General features: G+C 45.6%; 1 protein-coding gene across 5 annotated transcripts in view; it reads right to left on the reverse strand.

Annotated features, from left to right (window-relative positions):
• The window catches only part of ASAP1 (ArfGAP with SH3 domain, ankyrin repeat and PH domain 1), a 285,399-nt gene that overhangs the window by 45,608 nt on the left and 215,909 nt on the right, over positions 1–23,882 (reverse strand). For all 5 annotated transcript variants that reach the window (XM_044914674.1, XM_021688804.1, XM_044914676.1 and 2 more), the window contains 3 exons: positions 8,549–8,636; positions 6,474–6,522; positions 597–760 (listed from right to left, as the gene is read on the reverse strand). In XM_044914674.1, coding sequence (XP_044770609.1) covers positions 597–760; positions 6,474–6,522; positions 8,549–8,636 — 301 coding nt within the window. The remainder of the gene's footprint in view (positions 1–596; positions 761–6,473; positions 6,523–8,548; positions 8,637–23,882) is intronic.

Here is a 23,882-nt window from a genome sequence, read left to right on the forward strand (position 1 = left end):
GAATCCTTATTAAAATGTAAGCACTGAATGCACATTACCTACTGTCAATACCTACTTAATATAGATGCTACTTGAAATCAGAAGTTTGGGGGAAGGTGACCATGTGACGTAGACACTGGGGCTAGTTCACCGAGCAGAAAGGAAGGAAAGTAATGTGTAACACGTTGGGACGATTTCAGATATAGCATTTCATTAAGTCCTCATAACAACAGAGGTTTATTATCCCTGAAGATGAGACTAGTGTCGGCACTTGGCATGAGGTCACCCAGGCTGTGAGTGCCAGGCTGGTGATTCAAAACCAGAATGAGGGGCTCTGCATCCAGGGCTCTCTCTGTATGTCCACAGTGCTCATTTAACTGGTAGCATTTGGGCAGGTGGCCATTCGGGGCATTTGAGGAGAGCAGGTGGGAGTTTTCCAGGCTGAACAAACAGCATGTGTTAAAGCAGCCCAGAAGTGGGACCGTTCAAGATGGAAGTTTGTGGTGGGTGTGTGTCTGTGTCCCTAAGGAGGTAAGGATTTAAATAACTAGCTCATGTTTATCCTATGGGAGGAGAAAGGCTGTTTAAGAAGCCAGATCAAGTTTGGGGGCAAATACCTGACGAGCCACAATCGCAGCAGACGTCATTCCCAGGGAGCCGCTGGACGTCCTCAATGATGGCTTTTGTCAGGTCTTCCAGACTGTTCTCCCCTGTGCTCTGCTCTCCACGGAAGGCCATAGTGAGGGCCTCTTCTTTGCTATTGGTCAATACTGATATCCATCTGTTGTCGAAAACAAGAGGAAGGAGACGTAAGAGCAAGGCCACTGATTTCTCCTGCCACTGCAAAAAATCTGTTTTCGTCAAGAACTTCCAAAAGAGACACGCCCCCCACCCCAGCAATAAAGTGAGGAAAAAAAATGAAAGAAATTAAATTCAAAGGAAAGAGAAAGTTAAAAGAATGTCAAGCAACATGTTGGAGAAAACGAGAGAGGGGAGAGGAACAGACGAGAGGTAAAGTCCACACCACTGAGGGCCTGCAGGTGTGACAAGGTGCGTTCCTGTCCATTTGGACAGAAGAAAGCAAATGTCAGAAAGGAGAGGACTTGGCGCAGGACCAACCCAATGCAAGGATGAGAAAGAACTGGTGACAAATGGACAGAAGGCAAGAAACAGTTTAGCACAAGGCATCTGTTCTCTGGAAGTCCACTGTGGTATGGGGTGGGGGTGGGGGCTTGGAAGCGAAAACAGAGGGCTGTTTCACGAGCAGCTGTGAGAATTGATGCTTGTGGCAGGGGTATAGTTAACAGAAACATGCTGTTAATAATATGAAATAAAAAGTACAGACTACGAAATCTCGTATGCAGCATGATCACAGTATGAACCGAACAACACAACCGTCCGCTACTGGTCTGGGCATAAAACCACCTGAATCCACAAGGGCTCATTATTAAAGCATGAAATAACCACAGAGTGGAACAGTTAATCAGGTATTAAATTTAAATTTTCAACTCATTTTTCTAGATTGAGCTTTTAGAATTGAAGTATAGCTGACAAAGTTTTCAACTAAGTTTTGGATGACACTAGGGAAATGCTCACAATATGTTTTGTGAAATAAACAAGAAAAAACTGTTTATGTGCTATAATCCCAAATTTAAAGATATATAGGGTTTTAGGTACTTCTGTTTGGGGGAAAAAAAGGCTAGGAGGAAATTCACCAAAACGTTAACACTAGCTTTTTCTGAGTAATTTTCTGTAGGAATAATGGATAGATGGATTGCTTGATTCTGCCTCTCTATAATTTCCCAAACCTATAATGGGCTTGTATTACTTTCATGAAGGAGAAAAAAACCTAAGTTAATTAAAAAAAAAAAAAAGATTTTATTTATTTATTTGACAGAGAGAGAGGGAGTACAAGTAGGGAAGGGCGGCAGGCAGAGGGAGAAGCAGGCTCCCCACGGAGCAGAGTCCGACGGGGGCTCGATCCCAGGACCCTGGGATCATGACCTGAGCTGAAGGCAGACGCCTCACTGACTGACCCAGGCACCCCAGTTAATTTTTTTAAAGAAGAAAATGAAAAACATTTCCAAACCATAGTTTGTTCTCATCTACTATTCAGACAGCTAATAACTGCCCCCAAGAGAGAGCACAGAGGTTCAGAATGGAGTCTCGGTTTTTTGGGTGTATTGCAGGATGACATACGACACACAGGGCTAGGGCTAAGGTTTAGAGTAAATCAGGGTCACAGCAATGAGAATTACAAACCAAACCAAATCCAAATTACATGGCGCATGTGAACTGCAAGGCACACCTGTGACTGTAGGGGGCGCAAAGCTTCCGTGTGTTGTAACAAAATTTGCACAGCTCAGCGGTTCCCGTGCTCCCCAAAACTCAACACCTCAAAACCTAGGAATGCGGCAGGTGTGTGTGTGTGTATGTGTGTGATTCAATACCTTCTAAATTAAAGAATATTTTTTCTATCATTTAGTCTCATGTTAAAAACCAGAAATTGGTTTCTTAAAAACAATTCAAAACACTGGGCTCAACAGTGTATTTAATCAGTGGCATTGTGTTACTGAAGTTTTCACTTTGTCTGCAGAGTCTCTGCTTTGTTTTCCTTAAGCATTACGATATTCTGGCAATCCAACATAGCACGATCTACTGCATGCCAAGGACTTATAATTTTTTTTTTTTTAGAGCGAGTGCATGAGCGGTGTGGGGTGGGGCAGAGGGAGAGGGAGAGAGAATCCCAAGCTGGCTCCACGCCCAGCATGGAGCCCAACGGGGGGCTCAATCTCACAACCCTGAGACCACGACCTGAGCTGAAATCAAGAGTTGGATGCTTCATCGACTGCGCCGCCCAGGTGCCCCCCTTATAATTTTGGGGATGTAATCCTCCAGCAAGCCTCTGAGTTGGGGCTGACAGTCCTTACAGATGAGGCAGCACAAGCCTAGAGAGGTTTATGATTCCAGTAGGATGGGTGTCACACTGGACGGAAACATACTGCTGACACCCCCTCCCCCGGTCCCTTTCTGGGGTCCCTTCATTATGCCACATCCACCTCCTCACTCAAGAGATCAGGACAAATAAATAAATAAAGGAGTTGGTACTGATAATTAGAAAATACATATTTTAAGGACAATTAACTTTCTGGAGGGATAATTCAGATTTGGTGCAATGGACTGGCTACATTTCAAAGGGTCAAGAATCAAAGCACCTACTTCTGACAACCAAAAAATAAACTTTTAAGTTATTTTAAAGTAACAGGCATACCAAGCAGTATAAGAAAGAAAATAACGCATCGTTGTATTTTAAGACTCTAAAGTTGCTTTGAGTTTACAGGATTAACAACCTTGGCACTGTACTAGGAACTTTATACATTTTATCTTCAGTCCCAAAGCCCTGCAGGCAAGGTCTGTAACCTCCTTCTTACTGACAAAACACACAGCTACCCTTTGTTAGAATGTCTTCTACATTTAATTCCACTGGACACCTTCACATGAGAAAGAAACTCAGCGATGCTGTAAAACTGTCTCTATGTAGCTTGGAAGTAAATGAGGAACTGAAGCCTCCCCTGGGGCGGGGGTGGTGTGTGTGGGTGTGTGCGCACACCCGTGCTTCCTCTGCAGAATGCATTCCTTCCAACATCACTCAAAACGAAGCCCCCCGTTGCCACCACCAGCCCCACAGAAAGCCAAGTGCAGATGTGTCGCAGCTGCTGGATGGGCCAAGCAAGCCTTCTACTAAAGGATGTTAAGTCCCACGGGCAAGAAACCTATATACCTCTTTGACCAAACTGGGACTGAGTTCTCTGTAAGTCAGAGTAAATACAATACTAACGGCTTGGGTTTGAGATGCGAACAAAGAAGAAGCGGATGCATTCCCTGCCTCAGCACAGATCTCTTACCTGTTCTCCCACATAGGGGTTTAGGGGAGAGGAAAGAAAGAGGAGGAAAGAGTGAAATATGAGAAGGGGAAGCAATATTCCAAGGTGATTCTGGAATTCTGTCCAGGAAATTTTTTTTTAAATAAAATATTTATTTATTTGACAGAGAGAGAGACAGAGAGAGACAGAGAGCACAAGCAGGGAGAGGGACAGAGTGAGAAGCAGACTCCCCGCCGAGCAGGGAGCCCGATGCGGGGCTCGATCCCAGGACCCCAGGATCATGACCTGAGCCGAGGGCAGACGCTTAACTGACTGAGCCACCCAGGCGCCCAGAGTCCAGGAAATTCTTACGGGACACATGTCTGAAGCGCCCCACACACGTGACTACCTGCTGCACCCTCTCCAGCAGGACCCAGTAAGCCCCATCACCACCAGGGATGCTCATCTGCTCGCATCACCTTTCAGCGCTACCTTCCAAAAGGGGCCTTAATCAAGCACCTACTGTTGTTTCCGTGTCTTACAAAGGAGGGCCTGAAGTTTCTAAAAGTAAACCAAGTGATACGAACCAAGTCAAGGCAAGCGTAATGGTCTGGACTCTTCAACCATCCCCTCCGAGTTCCTGTCCTGCAACCCATGGACTCTCATCACACAGCTGAATATTTTATGGCATCAGTGTGATGAACTGGAAATGGCATAACCGCGTGGGCATTAGGGCCAGTGTTCCAATCACGTATCTATGATTTCGTGTTGAGGTCAAAACAAGTCCCTTAACCTCACTTAGTTTGTTTAATCATCTGCAAAATGGGCATAAGTAAGCCAACCTTGTGATTGACATGATTGGAGAGATGGTAAGTGAGCCCCTGCTGGCTCACAGCGAGCACCAATACTGAGGGCAATGAGACCCACTGTACTCTGAAGGATGTCCTTCCCTAACTTGACCATAAGACCCTGAGGCTCCCGGGACTGTGACCATGGGCACACTGCCTCTCAGCGTCCCCGTTGGGATAACAGCCTCTGCTGACACGCATTAAGCATCGTATGATCTCACTAAGTACTACCTCTCTGAGTCTGAGGGTGGAAGGCCAGCCCTCCTGACCTCTCCTGTTCTTCTTTCTTCTCCAGCCACTCTCCAGGTGGCCAACCCCAGATCAGTAACATCTAGCCATCAGTTGCTTCCCTTTTATTCCTCCCTGCTGCTTCTAGGCACCCAGAGTACAGAGTATTTATAACCTTCCTGCACCTTCTAGGCACCCAGAGTACAGAGTATTTATAACCTTCCTGCACCTTCCTGAGCCGGCTCGGGCTGCTTCCTTTCCTCTTGGAAGTCATCTCTGAGCACCACTCCTGAGAACCAGCCAAGAGGGTGTGTGCCCCCGTGGGTTCCCACAGCACACTGCCTCCTCTCTCTGTCCCTGCCCTCTGCCCCCTGCCTTCTCCTCCAGCACAGACCCAGTTTCTTCAGAGCAGGGGCTCCGTCTAACTTAGCCTTGTATTCTCCATGCTTTGCACAGTTCTCAGCCCGGAATCGGTGTTCACTAAACCTTCAGATGAATGAATGGGTCAAAGACTTTTCTCCTCCTTTTCCTTCACCTCTCTAATCTTCTCTCACAGCACCCCCCACCCTTTTTGCTTTGTGTCTCCCAACTGTTCATCTTTTCGACCCATTCTTTATTCTCGTTTTGACCCTTTAGGGGAAAGAGTGGAATTCTCCAGAGGAGGAGGAGAGAGGGGAAAGAAGAGGGAGAGAGAAAAGGGGTGAGTATAAGGTGAAAGGGGGGTGAACAGAATTCGGTGGCTCTCCAGAAATCAGTAAGGAAGGAAAATAACATTTATTGTGTGTCACTGACGGGACAGGGGTTTGAAAATGCGAATGCTACAAAAAGGTTTAACTACCAGCTTTAACACTAATATCCTCCCTCCCAAGCAGCTGAGGATGTAATGGTCCCACAATGCCTGGCAGGCTACAGGAAGGAAGAGGCAATGAAGATGGCCCAGGACCAGGGATAACATGAAGAAAGGGGGTGGGGAGCCATCTAAGGTCATATACCTGGTCAGGTGAGGTAGGCGCGTCCCACCCAGGAGTGTGGGACACCAAAGCCAGTTCTCCCCGCTACTCTGAGCTCCGGAGCCACGCTCACCCACAGGAGGCACCTGCCCATACTGTTCTTCAGGGCCAGGCTCTCCTCTCCCCTTGCAGTTAACAGCCAAGCATCCAGGCAGACGGGCTCGACACCGGTTAAGCCCCTCCTCAGTGCAGGGGATGCAATTAAAGGTGAGTAATAAGGCACAGTCCTTGCCCTCAAGAGCTCTCAGTCTTTAGAGGGCTCAGACCGAACTAGAGGATCATCGAGGAATGTGAGGAGGCCCGGGGGTGACAGGAAGGAGCAGAGCCCCTGGATGGTGAGGCTTGAGCTGAATCTTGAAGGAGGTATCAGGGTTTACCGAGCATCCGGACAGAGAGGGGAGCAACATGTGAGGTCCAGAGGTGAGGAAGAAGCATGTGGAACCCGCAGGAGAGGTTCTCAGTAACAAAAAAGAAATTTTAAGGTCTGTTGTACAGGAGAGAATGCCTTTTTAGTTCCAGACATTGTGCCATCAAAAACAACTTACGCTACATAATCCTGCTCATCTTCTGCCTGAAAGTGATACGTCCTGTTATCTGAAATACAAAGAAGAAAACAAGGGAAACTTTAGAAAGCAGAATACCTTCAGCTATAAAGTAAATTATGAAAGTTTCTGGGAAAAAAAAAACAACACAGCAAAAGTTTAGATTTTTAATATTATCTTATTTTTACCCCATTTTGATTTAGCAGTTATACAATTCACTTTGTCAACATTATTTTTCTGAAGTGCAAGAGAAATACAATAAAATACAGGCAAATACCAAACATCTGGCACTTCTTTTGAAAAAAAGATGGAAAGGGGGATAGAGTCTATGGGATCAAAGTGGATGTCTCCACCAACTGGAGACTACCAGCTGGCAGTTCGGTATGTTATTTTTTCATTTTCAATGTGCCTTTTATTGTGTTACCTTTAAAAAAAATTACTTTTCTGAAATGATTCGTAGCTCACAGGGCAGCTCCGCCAAGTAGGCATATGCTGCCCCAGGCTGCTCATTGGCTGAATCAGGCTTCAGGGAGGAAGGGCTTCGAACATGCTCAAGGTTCACCTTCAAGCTGCCCCCAGGTCAGGAGGGAACAGCCTAACGTGGAGAGTTTGGGCAGCTGTACATAATAAGGCAGGCTCTTTCTTAAAATTCAGGATTTGCTAGAATGTTTCAACATATTCAGGTCAAACTAACCAGTCAATCACTACATGATTACTCCAGGTCAGGTACTCACACCCCTCATCTCCTTGAGAGAGAAAAAGAATGTTTGTCCAAGAACAGGCCATGCATAGTAGAGCCCAAGAGCCTTGGCTGAATCCAGTCCTTGGTTTACTGCTGTATGACCTTGGGTAAGTCACTGAATGTCTCTGAGCCTCAGTTTTCTCTTCCATAAAATAGGAAACTGATAGGGCTTTTGTGAGGAGTGGCCATAATGTATATAAAGCACCTAGTACATATTAGTTGCTCAATGAGTGATGACAGTTATTAATAACCTATGGGCTCTCACTTCTTGGAGTTTTAGCTTTTCGGAGTCATAACTCCCAACTTTTTGTACTTCTTTCTCATCAATAACCTAGGAAATTTCTTGGTCATAAAAATCATGGGGACTCTGAACTTTAACAGATGCTGAGTAATCCAGGTTGGACTCCACCTAAAGGGTCTCATGACAGATTCAGTCCTTTGGGTTGAAACTGTTTTGGGGCTTCCATTCACACAACTACATCAGAAGGACTGCAAGGGGCAGGAGAGTACTTCTATGATCTGCACAGAGATCATGCACTTAAGCTGTTGGACAGCCCCACGGGGCTCTAGAGAGAAGGACGAATACTGAAGATTAACGTGCAGGATTTCAGAATATAGGTGAGTCATTTTATTGGCATTACCATCCTCATCCTTTATAAAGAGGTGTCCCTTCAGCTACCGGGGTCCATAAGTGCCCCCTTGGGACCAGTGTAAGCACAGAAGTCAGTCTAGAGAACAGTCTTTCCCCACTCTCCGAAGACCATGAGGATACAGGCCATAAGTTGAGGGATGGGAGGGTCATTATGTGTCCTCATCACAAGAGAAAAGCACACGAGGACCCACGGATAAGAGAGTGATGGGATGCAGTTCTTCCCTTCATGAACCAAGATGATTTTTAAGGCCCTGTTTTGCAAGGACGAAACTCAGGGCATGGTTATAACTCCTGTATGCTTACGTGGCCCAGCTGCATTCTCAAGTCCATGCCAGAGATTCTTAACCACAGGTACACATCAGAATCACCTGGGGCTTCTTAAAAAATATTTGTCTGGGCTTCACAGCAAAGACTGTGATTCAGCAGATCTAAGAGAGAAATAGGGATGTATGTACAAAAATCTCTCCAAGGGGATAAAGCTGTGGGCTCATGGTCAAGAATTGGTCTAGTTTAATGTATGCATCTCAATTCGATTCTACTGCGGGTGGGATCTGACCCTGTCCTGCCTTCCCCCTGTGGGTGGGGCTCACTGTAAATGAAGAGGTCTGCTGCTTCCACGCCCAGAGATGGAGATGCACAGGGTCAGAAGCCACAGCAACCGACCGGGAGAGGAAGAGGACTCACGTGATATCAGGTCAAAAGACTTCTTGTCCTCGGCATTGGGTTTCACCTGGCAGGTGAGAAGGTTCAACTTAGCGGGTTGCCTGTTAGACTAAAAGAGAAAATGAGGGAGTTTATAAGTTGCACTGTCCCCTCACTCACAGGGTCAATGCCCCGTGGGTCTGGCGCGCAGTTTCAGGCAGTACCTGCGATGGAGTCTCATCTACCCCAGTAGAATTCTGCAGCTCGTTAAACAAGGACAAAAATCTTACACATGCTTTTTAACTGTACATAAACATCGCGGTGATTAAGCAGAATAGAACCAAGATAATCCACCTCACTGGCACTGAAGAGTGGGCACGCTCGATGGAAACATACCTGTCTCAGCTTCCACACACCCAAGCATGAACAGTTGGTGCTCTCCATTCTGTATCTTACAGTGAAATGTAGCTGACTCAAAATGACCCCAGTAATCAATCGACCCAAACATGATGTCTCAGGGATCCACAGATTTTAGTCGTAATGCAAAATTTAGTTCTTCTCTCAAATGTGCAAAGACAATTGACCTGTGAGACACTGCTTAATGAGACACTGCTTAATGAGCCCCAAAATCTGGAGAGAGGGAAAATATAAGGATTTCGTATCATTTATCATCAGCAAATCTCTTGGTCACACACGGAATTCATTCAGGCCCTGCAGGATTTAGATAGGCATGCTAATTTAGGCTTTGCCCACATGGAGTCTTGCCACAGAATCACTCTGGTCAAAACTCTTTCTTGTCTCCTGCCTGTATTTGTCCAAGGTCACATGTTGGCCAGTGGCTGATGCCAGCATGCCTGCTTCGTGCAGGAACTGGCCAAGGCGTGAAATGTCTGCGTGCCCAGGCTGGGCTTCACTTGAACACAAGCCTGCTGAAGGAAGCAATGGAACGCTCCAGTCCTGTATTCTTGCCTCAACTGATAGGTGATTCTGAAAATCCTCACGCCAGGACCATTTACACCCAAGGAACTTATGTTTTAGGGGAAAACAAGAGGGGGAGAGGGTAGGAAAAGGTCACACGTCAATGACCCAATCTCAAACCCCGAACAACAGGGATGGCACGTGATCAAGACAATTTCAACGACACGTTGCTCCTCTTATTCTCCATAACGGACACTAGGCAATTAAATTACCTTCCTGTGCTTGCTAAACCTTTTTTGAGATCCTCCTCCCTCTGTGATTTCAATGAGATTAGACCCAGAAAACAATGCCTCTTGTCCTGAATCTATTCCAAAGCAAGCTGTTGGGGGGAGGAAGTGAGAGACCCCAAGGGACTTCATGTTTACGGCATGGACGTTTGACTCAGGCATGGACACCGGCCTTGAAGTCTCTTGCAGGACAGTTCTGCCTAAGAGGAACGAGCCCCTGGGAGAGGAGTCCTACACTATAGAACTGGCTACCAAGCCCAGAAGGGGGAGGCAGAAGTTTGTAGGCCTTGCAAGTTGTTCTCAGAATGGACCTGGAGTTTAGTTTGCTACGGGCCTCAGGCTCCAAAACCCACACTTGCGGCCACAACTAGGACCCACCCCCGCGCCTCTCCCCCTCCACCCCCCCCCCACTGGAAAGGAAACTGTCTTACAGCTTATCCTTCTGGATGCTGGTTAAGCTAGCTGCATTACCATACAAAAGACAATCACCTCAGACAGCCTGAACAGGTAGCAATCCCAGATCCCAGTTCACCGTGAGACTCTCCACAGAATACTGTATTCCAGTTTGGCATCCACATTTAAAGAAGAATGGAGAAAAGCTTAGGAAAGATCAGGAGATGATTAAAGGAGTGGAAAATGGACACTTTGAAGACCGGCTGAAGGCACTATTTAGTTCCGAGGAAAGAAGACTAGGGAGTGATTTAATAACCATCCTTGAGAACATGAAAGGTGGTTATGGGGAAAGCGGGACAGCTGTTTTCCATCTGCACAGATGAAGAAGAAATGCGCTCAAATCGTAGAAGATCTGAGCCAGACAGAAGGAAGAACTTCCCGCACTTCAGATGATTACACATAATAAGAGGGTTCAGGTTTCTTACCCTAAGTCCAGGAATCTCTTGGAAAAACTTAAGAATTCTTTTTTAAAATTTATTTATATGACACAGAGCACAAGCAGGGGAGCAGCAGAGGGAGAGGGAGAGGGAGAAGCAGGCTCTCCGCTGAGCTGGGAGCCAGATGTGGGGGCTCGATCCCAGGACCCTAGGATCATGACCTGAGCCGAAGGCAGATGCTTAACCAACTGAGCCACCAGGCGTCCCAAAACTTAAGAATTTTTTAGACACTGGGTGCCTGGGTGGCTCAGTTGGTTGAGCGACTGCTTTCAGCTCAGGTCATGATCCTGGAGTCCCTGGATCGAGTCCCGCATCGGGCTCCCTGCTCGGCAGGGAGTCTGCTTCTCCCTCTGACCCTCCCCCCTCCCATGTGCTCTCTCTCTCATTCTTTCTGTCTCAAATAAATAAATAAAATCTTTAAAAAAAAAAAAAAGAATTTTTTAGACACTGTTCATGTTTGAATGTAGCAGAAGATTAACTAGATGATTTTTTCTCTCCCCAAATCCACGTTACTCCAGCGTTTCTGAATAACCTCACCAACAGATACAATCAAGGAACAGATACAACATTTTCAGAAAGAAAAAAAATACTTAGTATTAACTGGATTCAGAAAAGTTAAACAGCACCATTCACCTCTCATTTCTAAGCATGGACTACCTCAGAGTATACATTACCAGAAAGCTTGTGATGATAAGGGTCCTAAACAGTTGGCCCACAACTCCAATCACGATGACATAGGATACTTATTCCCTTGGTATTTTGTCAAGCCTACTGGTCTGACATTTGCCACATCAACAGGCACTGCATTTGATACAGGTGCATCTTGCCTACATACAGTGTTCTTCCCCCAAATGCCAGTGAGACACCTGGCAAATGACCTATCACGCCAAGTGTGAATCTGAGGAGCAAAGAACACAATTTCTGACTGCTGAAGCAGCCAACGTGGCCAGTACCGAGCCCACAAATGCCAGAACACAGAGCGGTATGCTCAACCAAAGTCCTCAGACCAAGGCCCCAGAAGGCTCAGGAATCACTGGAGTAATACTAGAAACCCAGATTTGTATAACTTACCAAAATTTCAAAGCACTTTCTCAATATTTAGTACTAATTTATAGGTATATTGATTAAAAAAGGTATAATCTTCCTGGCATTTTGGCAGACTAAAATCAAAGTAAGACTGAGTGACTTGCCCTGGGCTACATCTCTGTGTACAGGTGAGGAAATGCTTTCATATTGTTTAAGTAAAGGAAAGGAAAAAAGCAATGAAAGCATGTATTTACTGAGTCCTTACTGTTGATGATTCCTACCAGGCTCAGGATAAAAACCCCAGTCTGTACGAAGACTCCAAGAACTGCTTCCAGGCTCCTCCGGACCAGCTCCTGCCACTGGACCTGCAGCTCCCCCTGCTGGGCGGTGACGAGCCCAGGCCTCCCTCCCTCCAGAGGTTCACACCCCTGCCGCCCTTCCTACAGCTGCAGGCTCTCTCCCTCCTTCTCTTCAAGTCTCTCAAATCAGCACCTCCTCAGAGATGGCCTGACCAGCGGCTTTCCATCCCTTTTACACTGGCTCTGTTGTCTTCCTGGATCTTATTATTCTTATTTCCTTTACCTCTTTCTTCCCGCTAAGGGCACACACTTTTCTGTTCACTAAAATGGGCCTGGCATCATACAGCAGGTGCTCAATAAATGTTTTATGAAATGAATGAAAGCATTCCAGTTGCCTTACATACACCATCTGATGTACTAGCAACTGTGAGGGAAGTCATTTTAGTTTCTTATCCTAAGTGAGATGAAGAGGCAGAGGCGCAGAGAGGCTAACTCATGTCCCTAAAATCTCCCAGTGAGGAGATGGCAGAGCCTGGAGCAGAACCCAGGTCTGAGTGGACCAAAGTCCCACTCCTCCTCCTCCTTCCACCAGCAGCACGGTCTCAGGAAGCAGCCAGAAGCCCTAGCACACGGAAGAACATCTCCTTCTGAGAAGAGTAAGGGTTAGAAACAGAGAGCCAGGATGCCCAAGATTCACTTCTACTTTCATGTCTTCTCAGGGCATTTGATTTTCTCCCAGTTACTTTTGTAACTGACGAGAAATTTTAGAAGCCTATTTGAAATACCTGTTTACTTATTTATTTAGCTAAATAGTAAAGCCTCTGCAACATTCCAAGCACATACGGAAAGCACTCTGTGCCATCAAGCAGCTACGGGAAGCAGACTGAGGCCCGGACCTAGAATGTGTGCTGCCTGACCGGGGCGTGGCCCACAGAGGAGGGGGGAGTATGAACAAGGCAGGGGGGTGGGGACAGTGAGGAGGAGCAGGTGAACGCACCTGGGGGTAAGAGGAGACCAGCGCGGCAGTGATGCCCAGGGGGAGGAGGGGAGTGGGAGAGAACTGCCTGTCAGGCTAAGGGGCTCACATTCCCACCCCAGTGGCTCTGGCAATCTAGTGAAGGGTCCGTCTGAGGAGCACATACATGTGCATTCAGGGGGGTGTTTGGGGGAGACGGCTGAGAATGCAAGATTGATGAGCAATGACGGGGGCCTGAATCAAAGCTACAGTCATGGTACTGCGGGCTGGGGACTCAAGTACTGCCAAAAAAGTGAGACTTTTAATCAATGATTCCAAAAGTGACCTCTATATAGGATGTGCATCACTCAGTCCAGGCACCTGGGATGGTGAGTGGAGGGAAGGCTGCGCTGTGCCTGTGGGGTCTGCTTTGAAGCAGCATCTTTCAACAGCTACTGGTGCTTCTATTCCAAATACAGGTCTGACGGGTTTCAAAACTGAACGTTTTACGGCTCTGTTCCCTGAAACTCTGAGACTTGTCCTCTTACAGATTTCACTTTCCATTACAAGAACAATATTGACTGAAGAAACACTAGGGAACACAGTGCGAAGAAGAAACTGAACACTACCTGGTAATTTCACTTTTATACCCAGACACTGTTGTTAATACACTGACTTCAACAAGATGTGTGTGTGTATGTTTGTGTGTGTGAGAGAGAGGGAGGGAGAGAGATGTCTGTTTTAAAAAATCACGGGTCAGTTCAAGTTGCATATATTGTTTTGCAAACTGCTTTTTTTTTCGATTAACAGTATACCCAGATGTGTTCATTTTACACACACACACACAGACACACACACACGGCAAGACCACCCTCGAGTTTTTCATTTTTGAAAATGTCCCAACTAGGGAAGCTCCGAACACGTTCCATGAGCAGAAGTGATGAAGATATTATCCCTCTGACATAATGCTCTGCCACTCAAAACAGAAAATGCTGTTCAGCTAGGAAAATCATCAGACGTGTAAGTAGAAATGCATGTAGAAACGGAATGAGTCAACTCTGATTAACGTTTCTGCGTCTCTGGGAAGAAAACAAACACCACGCATTTGTCCTCAAACAGCTCAGTGTGCACCACGGTGAAATGTTTTTGCTGGAAGTGTGAAGTTGTTAGTGCAGGCTTATTTCTCTGTTAGCAGGAAACAGCTTCTAATGGAATTAGTATCCAGGAATGAAATTATTTCCCTCCATCATCCTACTGAATGGCTCTGCTTCACAAACAAGAAGTGAACATCATTATTTACTTGGGTGATAAGCCTGACCCCGCCAGGCTGAGGCCGTTTTGTGAAGAGGTAAAAATAATAAAGCTCCCTTCACTTTCTCTGCTAATACTTGGTAATAAGGCTGTTCTGATCATTATGATCATTTCAAACTTTTTGTTCTCTCAGTATTTATTTAGACACCTACTCTGCCCTAGAGGGACACATATATTTGGCATGCAGTCAATAACCACAATCACCCTCCAGCAAGATATTAGGTACATACTGAATAACTACCACCTTGCAGAGAGATCTTATCTCTAATATTTTAGTACATTAAAACTACTGCTTTTTGGAAAGTATTTCAGTTTATTTGGGGGCAAGGTAACAGTATTCATTTACTGGGCACCTAATAAACTGCTAGGTATTTTTGTAAATTTTATTATGCAATTCTTGCAATAATCCCAATAGCTGGGTACTGCTACGTACCCATTTCACAGATGAGGAAACCGAGGGTCAGGAAGGCGAAAGTAAACTGACCAATGTTTTATAGAAAGTAAAAAAGCAAAGCTGAGATTTGAACAAATTCCTTCCCAGAGCCTTTCCCATTTATCAAGCTGTTCCCTTGTCAAGGCAAGCCCTTGGGACATTTACATAGTAAGTGAAAACATCCTTCTTGCTTTGTTCTTCCTATCCTGGAATGGCCAGTTCTCTTACTTCCCTCCAAATCACTTAATACTTCTGTTGAGAAATCCTGCCCATTCTGGACATATTCCACGTTCCAAAATTACTATCTTGTGGCTACAATGAAAGCTCTCCTCCCCTTTAGTTGCGCTTCATATAGCTTAGGGGAGGAGGTGATCATCTAACTAGTAATTACTGAAGTACTTCATTCTAGAGTGTGCATGACTTAACCATCCCAACCATTTACACCACAGTACTCATTTCCGGTTGGCAGAATATATGTGTGAGAAAGATATATTTGAATATGCAGATTCTTTTTTTCCACCAAGATTTTATTTATTTATTTGAGAGAAAGAGAGAGAGAATGAGCAGGGAGATGGACCAAGGGAGAGGGAGAAGCAGACTCCCCACTGAGCAGGGAGCCCAACATGGGACTCAATCCCAGGACCCTGGGATCATGACCTGAGCTGAAGGCAGACTCTTAACTGCTTAACCGACGGAGCTACCCAGGCCCCCTGTGAATATGCAGATATTCTTGAAAATCTCTTACTGCGGCAGGAACTCTTCATTTTACTTTTGAGAGCATGTGCTATAATGTAAATTAAAAAAAAAAAAAGTTTAGGGGCCCCTGGTGGCTCAGTCGTTAAGCGTCTGCCTTCGGCTCAGGTCATGATCCCAGGGTCCTGGGATCGAGCCCCGCATCGGGCTCCCTGCTCGGCGGGAAGCCTGCTTCTCCCTCTCCTGCTCCCCCTGCTTGTGTTCCCTCTCTGGCTGTGTCTCTCTCTGTCAAATAAATAAATAAAATCTTAAAAAAAAAAAAAAAGTTTATCGGGGCTTCTGATAAGGGGGGGGCTGATGTTATTGTTACTGCAACTGACGAACATGCTGGACATCACTCCATTTACTAATTTCTACAAGGGTCTCCTACTTGCCAGATATAGAATTTGGGCCAGCAAAAAACTTAAATTTTTAAATTTTTATTAGTTTTTAAAGATTTTATTTATTTTAGAGAGAGAGCGAGCGAGTGGGAGAAGGGGCAGAGGGAGAGGGAGAACCTCAAGCACACTCCCCACTAAGTGCGGAGCCTGACTCGGGACTCCGTCTCACAACCCTGAGATCACGACCTGAGCTGAAATCAAGTCAGATGCTCAACCGACTGAGCCACCCACGCGCCCCATGGGCCAGCACAAGAACTTTTCAACTCTGATTTCCCATGTAACCATAGTAACCACTGTAATCCATGGCTTTGTTAACCAACCTGAACTTGTAAACCAAAGACCTTTTAAAATAATTCTACAAAATGCAGTAATTTGATGATAAAACATCTGAGCCATAGGCTATATTTTAAAAAAAGTATTCTCATTACATTTTATAAAAAAAAATGGGCAGTGAGGAGCTGAGGCAAACATTTAGAACAGATTTCTATTGCCCTACATATAAACAGCTGGTAATTAAAATGAGGGCAGTATCAGCGTCTTGACAATTACACAGAACTCGTACCAGATACTAAGTGTTTTCACATATATTTACATGTTTAATCTGCACAACCACCCTAAAATAAGTACCACTTACTATCACCCCCACTTCACAGATGGTGAAACCAAGGCACAAAAGGGTGAATTAACTTTGCCTTAAGGTCATGGCTAGCAGAATGTTAGGTGAAAGCAAAATGTTTATAAGGACTCCCTTATTTCTTATCCTGGGGAGGGTGGGGTGGGGAGTAACATGTAAACCAACTAATTTCAAACCATAGGTGTTTTGTTTTATACCTTCAAATTTGTAAGACCAGAACTTTCTTTAGTCCTTTTACCTTTTAAGAACCAGTCACATTCACTGCAACCAAACGGGCACACTTGCTGAATCTGTCGGCTCTAAACCAATGAGATTTTACTCCACTCACTTTTCTGCTCGAATTCTAGTCATACTGGAAGCACAGAGAATGACCCCCGAACACTGTGTAGGCTCAGCCCTCACAAGCTGCAAGACTGGTGCTTCTGATCTGTAACCTCTTTTACATTTGAATTCAATTTCACCCCCTCTTCTTCATCTAAGACATCAGTTCTTCAGAGGAGCTCCCTCCAAGCTCCTCACACGAAGCAGATTTATTCGGCAATTCCTCAAATCCTAGATAGCATCAGCACCACGAGGCCCTTGTGCCGCTGGAAGATTCGCCATGAGGAACTGAGGGTCTGATGCTTGCTGGTTTTGGAAGCCACAATGAGAGACTGCCCCAAATACCTGGTTTTCAGGGGTGCCCGGGTGGCTCAGTTGGTTAAGCGTCTACTGATTTTGGCTCAGGGTGTGATCTCAGGATCGTGAGATCGAGCCCCATCTTGGGCTCCGCACTGGGTGTAGAGCCTGCTTGGGATTCTCTCTCCTTCTACACTCCTCCACCCCCCACTCCCTGCTCCTGTGAATGCTCTCTAAAAAAAAAAATACCTGGCTTTCACGGAGCCACACTTTGGGGAACTGAGGCTCCTGCCCATTTGTCTGGAGTAATGCAGTATTTTGTTAATTTACAAAGGCAATTTATTCATACTATGAGGTACATGGTAGAAGGGAGGAACAATCCATAATTTTGGAGACAATCTGACCTGGTTTTGGGTCTAGGCCCAGCCATCCACTAACAGCCATGAGCAAGTAGCTTCGCCCTCCTGAGTTCAAGTCTTCTCATCACAAAGAAGGAAAACGATGCCGCTTTGCTGTGATAATGAACCAAGGCAATGTCTGGTGCCCCTCTTCCAAGTGGCAGGTAGTACAAGCTCTGGAATTCAACTTCTTGGGTTCAAATCTGGCTCTAGCACCTGGTGGTTAAGGGACTTCCAGACTTTTGTCCCTTTAAATGGAGGTAACAGCAACTACCTTGGAAGGGTGTCATAAAAATTAAGTGGGAAAACCTACATAAAGCACCTAGCATGTAGTGTGTGCTCAATGTTAGTTACTATTTTTAGGCTTACTAATGATTTCCGAGATATTTCTTCTAATGGTGTCCACATAGCTGATATATAAACCTCTATGTTGCCAACTTCTTTCTAGAGTAAAGCAGTATTCCTTGTTAAAATGGAAGCACTTCTTGGAGAGCTACCCATTAAAATCATTCAGGTTCAAGTAGAACAGCAAATCTTGTCTGACAGGAGGGTCACACAGGGTGAACTGGGGGCTGTGGGCCCTGGTTGGAGTGGGGTGGGGATGCGGGAATAGAGAGAGCCCAGGGAAATGTGAAGACACAGAGCATGCAAACGGAGTGGGGGTGAGGAGAAGACACAGAGCAACCCGAGGAGGGGGTCAGAGCTGCTTCCAGAAATGCTTGGGACTCAGGCTATGGAGACCTGCCCTCTGTTGATTTTACTGCTTCGTTCCTGAACAGGACCCTCGGCTAGGGTAAAGAAGCATGTGGTGAGAATCAGACTTCACAATGGCTGAGTTATACATGAGGTCTACAAGCCAGCTCACACACTTTGCAAAAGTCCTTGCGATTTGCTGCAGACATCTACAGACCTCTATGTAAGAACCCACCCCTTGGTCCCTCTGAATTATAACACCAGCTAATGAGGCATGGGCTCAGTGGCTCTTCACCCAGGAAGCAATCCTTGGGCTTCACCTCTAGGCCAATGAAATTAGAGCCTTTGGGGGTAGAACCTGATGGTTCTACTGTGCTATCAGGGCTGAGAATCACTGGGTTCATTTAGCCAACTGCAGCTTCTTCCAAGTTCATTTAGATGCAAGCCACAGGAATTTGCATCTGAGATAAACTCTATACTGTTGCTGCTAATATATCATCTTGGGATTCAAATACAGTAAAAATTCCTGTTCAATGTACTGGCATTATAAATAACCTGTAAGACATAACCAGATATGGGCATCTGGGTGGCACAGTCGGTTAAGTGTCTGCCTTCGGCTCAGGTCATGATCCCAGGTCCTGGGACTGAGTCCTGCATCGGGCTTCCTGCTCAGCGGGAGTCTGCTTCTCCCTCTCACTCTGTGTTCTTCCTCTCTCTCAAATAAATAAATAAAATCTTAAAAAAAAAATGTAACCAGATATATTCCTAAACATACATTTCATGGAACTTGGATTTGGGAAGTCCTCTAATAAACATCGATGTCTTTGGTTCTGCATTTGCAATGTGGCAGAGGTCCAGAGAGATATTCCACAGCGACCCCCTGAGTTTTGGAAACAGTGGTGCTTATTTTATATGTCCATATAACATCACCTGCACTGGAACAACAGGGTTTCTTCTGCGAGTGACCATGACAATTAGGACTCAACACCAGCGCTGGGTGGGACCTGAGGCTGCATTTTGAACTTAATTTATAGAAGTCAGCTCTGGTCTGTAAAGAAAAGGGAATGGGATAAGGTGCCCTCTCACAAGGACAGGAGGGTGAGGAGCTGGCTGATCAGGTGAAGAAAAATGGCACCATCTAAAGCTGATGGAGGAGACATAAAACAGAATTATCAGCCAAGCGGGGGAGAGAGCAATTCAAATAGAGAATTACAGTAATAGTGGTTCAGGATATCGTTATGTCTTTTTTTTTTTTTTTAATGGTTCTTGCTTAATTGGAACTTCTGCTATATCAACCATAAAACAGTTTTTAAGTTCCTCCTCGAATGCTCTTTTTTAAGCACCCAGAATAAATAGATAACAATAGCTTTCAAAGAATGTGTTATTTAAGCCTCCAAACGACTCTTCAAACACAGTAAGGAAAGTGATACCATTTCCACCCACACTGGCTTCTCTTGGGTTCCCTGAACGTGCTTTCTGAGCTCAGGAGTGGGGACCCTCCTCTGTCCTCTACCAGCACTGCCCCTCCCTAGCTTCACCGCTATCTGCTCACCAAAGCCTTCCCTGGCCACACAGAGGTAGCTAGGTGCCCCTTCATTTCCTACCCCAGCATCCTGCTCACTTCTCTTTGAGCACTTAGCCCTGGGTCACTCCAAGCTCCAAGAGCCTGGGGCCGTTGATTCATCCCTGCTTCTCTAGCACGCGGCCCAGGGGCTGCTTGGAATCAATGAAATGTTTAATGAGTAAATTATACCCATTTTACACTGGATAAAATGGAGGCTCCAAAGGCTTAGGTAATGCATCAAAAGTCCTACAGCTTGTTCAGGGGTTTGAGCTCAGGACTCATGGGCTCCCAGGTTTGTCCTTTGACAATTCAGTGTTGATTCTAATCTCTTGGAGAAAGGAAAATACTCTCTTGCAGTGACAATGGGGACAAAGACGTGGAATTGGGTGGAATCCAGCATAGCCTCAGAACACCATAAAGGCTGATCACAGAAACCTGTTAAACCTACGGCAAGGAAGGGGCGCTCCCCTGTGTGCGTTGCCTTGTACACCTGCAGCAATTTGAAAATTTAAGATTTAAAAAAATCAGTCTTCAGATCCAAAGACAAATTCACGGACACTTGTAATACCTTTACGATCAGGGCTCCCTGTTTCCCCCTTCCGGGAAACCGTTTCAGACTTCTTTACTCTAAGACCTTATGGTGATTCAATGATAAGATAAGGGGTTTCTTTCTCCAAAGAACTATTATTCAAGAAACTTTCAAAGATCTAACAACAAGTTGGCATCGGAGGAAAGGCCTATTCATGTACTAGAAAGAGTAGAGGCTTCAGGGTTTGAAAACTGGTCCAGCTGTTTACGAATTGCAGAACCCTAGGCATGGGATTTAATCTCCCTGGCCCTTTTTCTTCTATACAAAGCAGGTTACTCAAAAGTATTCATTGAACACTAACTGTATGTCAGGCAGTGTGCTAGGTACTAGGAGATCAAAGATAAACAGTTTCCACCTCCTCGGAACTTGCAGACTAGTGCAAAGTAAAGACAGCGACACCTGTCTTGGAGGGTTAGCTTGGCACACGGAGTGCTGGGCATGCTCTAAGTGACCCGAGAACAGAGGTCATCTTTCTCTTTTCAACCTGTTTTAGGGACTGTAACGTGACACTAAGGTTAATATAATTCAGCAAGTAAGGGTTTTTGAAAAACAAAACTTCTATTTTTGACATTAATTTTTCAGGATTATTAAAAGTAATACTCCAACTATAATTCTTATATATTCTTTGATAATTTATTATTTTCATTGTATACTACAATGCTGAAGGTAAAAAGGGCAAACAAACAATTCTATAGAAATTTATTTATGATAGTTTAGGGGCTTGAATAAACTACCTTTTTTTTTTTTTTTTTTAAAGATTTTATTTATTTATTTGACAGAGAGAGAGAGAGAGCAGAAGCAGGGGGAGCAGCAGACAGAGGGAGAGGGAGAAGCAGGCTTCCCGCTGAGCCGGAAGCCTGATGCGGGGCTCGATCCCAGGACCGGTCCTGGGATCATGACCTGAGCCGAAGGCAGACGCTTAACTGACTGAGCCACCCAGGCGCCCTGATATAAACTACTTTATCCTGAAGCTTTGAGGCTGGTTGAAATGTTTGCCAGAGCTTTCTTAGAATTGGTATTTTGAAATTAAAGCATTTTATACCTTGCTCAGAACACACTAGATGGCCCATAAATGGAAGCCACTACCCTAATAGCGAATTCAGAGATTCTCACTGAATCTGATCTCCATAGTGATGTATTACTTTGAATAGTAAATAAAAAAAATATAGGTCTCTCAACAGACACATGTAAAGCAATGAATTTGCAGATGAACTCTTGTAGGGCTGGCTGCCTACCTTGCAGGTGTGCAGAGAAATGCATTTCTTCCTAGAACAGTAAGCTGGGGAGATGACTGGCCCCCGGAGCAGATCAGTCATGAATGGTCAATCCAACAGACCATGCCTCATCAATCTAAATGCATGCTCAACCCTCTCCTGAGTCACTTTGATAGGTGACACCAACTAGGGCCCTTCAAGTGGGACAAATTCCCATGTGTTAAGGGGTCCCAAACAAAGGCCCTAAGTGGGGGCACCTGGGTGGCTCAGTCGTTAAGCGTCTGCCTTCGGCTCAGGTCATGATCCCAGAGTCCTGGGATTGAGCCCCGCATCGGGCTTCCTGCTCGGCGGGAAGCCTGCTTCTCCCTCTCCCACTCCCCCTGCTTGTGTTCCCTCTCACTGTGTCTCTCTCTGTCAAATAAATGAATAAAATCTTTAAAAAAAAAAAACAAAGGCCCTAAGTTTTGTGAAAACAAAAGTTCTTTCACTCACTTTTCCAAAGATGATTCAATCCCATGTTTTCTGGTGGAAACTGCTGGCCTTGATTTTCAACTGGATTCTGAATAATCAATAGTGTTTGCAAAGTCAGGAAAAGTGGCTATCGAGACCTTTCTGTGGGAGCAGGGGTGGGACTATAGGTGATGTAACTGGCAGCAAAAAAGTGTGGCCCAAAGCCAGTGACAAGTGGGGAAAAGAATAACACAAATCAGTGGGAGAGAATCCCAAGTTAGGTGGAGAAACCCATTTACTCTTGGGGCTGCTCCGGGTGCAGGAGAAGTGGACCCACAATTTCCAATGTTTGTAGCAAGAGAGTCTGCCTGTTGACAGATTTCAGTCTTGCCAGGATAGCCAATGAGGTCATGCTAACAGCCATGACTCCTTTTAACTGGATGCCCACACCCAGCCCATTATCTCATTTAATCCTCACTATCATTTTTATGAGTTAAATACTTTTCTCAAGGTCACATAGTAAATGACAAAGGCAGGATTCAGGCTCAGATCTGACAGATGCCACAGTCCTTTCTCACGGCCACTAAGCAAGATAGCTGATGTGATCTTTGTTGTTGATTAGAGCCTTAATAAAGCACTGACACAGTTGGCTAGGCCACAGCTATGTGTATGGCAGGAAGGAAAAAGGGAGGGTGGAAGAGAATTTATTTTTTATTTTTAGCAATGACCACCACTGACTCAACTCCTTGATTTCCTCACACTGCACTGCCTTCCACCACAGGTTCTTAAGAAAGGCAAGTAGATGGGACATGATAAGGTCATAACTTGTCGAGATGCTTATCAAGGATGGTCAGAGCCAGACAAATCTAAGGGAAGAAGAGAGTAAAGAGAGGGAACATGTAGCAAATCTTTGACTGAAAACTCCTAATCTACATAAAGTCAAATGGTCAGAAATTTTCACTGTAGTGTATTTAACCTGAAGAATATTCCCTGGGGGTGGAGGAGCTTCCCTGGGTCTTTTCTGGTTTTTGTCTCTGCTCACATACTGGATCCAACTCAGAGTCACACCACGTAGACCTGACTCAGTTAATGAAGTCAGACAACAATCCGACACGACTCTGGCTCAGGAAAGCTGAGTGAAGACAGGCACAGTCACAGCCAGGCAACCGGTGAACTCGTGCTCTGTAATATGCGGAGCTGCAGCAGGCTTCACGGCCTGAAGACCACCCTGGAGAAGTCCGGAACTTGCCCAGAGACAGGGCAACCCTGCAGCCCCCCTCAAGAGTCAGGATACTGACCCAGGAGAGGCCACACTGGTTTTTATCTCAAAAGAGGGGGCTGTCTGTGCTGTATTGTCCTTATGAATGAATCACCTCTCAGGATTCACACCCTAGTTCAGGCCATCAAGGAATTCTAGCCTGCACATACAGGTACGTGCTTCTCCCACACATGGGCTCCTCAGCACTCCTGGTTTAGGGCTATGTCTGTGATGGCCCAAGCTGGGATCCCATGCTGGGGAGGAACTGGGGTTGCAGGTGAGGGAGACTTAATGTTCTGGAGTGTGTGGGAGTGTGTAAAAGCAGAGTTCTTACCTATACCAGCTTCCCAGCTGTGCCATTTATTAGCTGTGTAACCCGTAAGTGAACTTCTCTGAGCCCCAGGTCCCTCATTTGAAAAGTGGAGGTGACGTCACCTATAACTTAACTTGCCGTGAGGATTAAATGTTACAATGCATTAAGGTGCTGGTGAATGCCTGTCACATGGTGACCATTCAGCAGCGTTAGTCACCATGATGGTGATGATGGTGGTGGTGAGGACAGTGGTAGTGATGGTGGTGTTGATAGTGGTGGTGGTGGTGACAGTGGTAGTGCTGGTGACGGTGATGATGGTGGTGATGGTAGGTGATGGTAGTCGTGGTGGTGATGATGGTGATGGTGGTGGTGATGGTGGTGGTGATGGTGGTG

This window comes from Neomonachus schauinslandi, chromosome 4, assembly GCF_002201575.2.
Source record: "Neomonachus schauinslandi chromosome 4, ASM220157v2, whole genome shotgun sequence".
Lineage (NCBI taxonomy): Eukaryota > Metazoa > Chordata > Mammalia > Carnivora > Phocidae > Neomonachus > Neomonachus schauinslandi.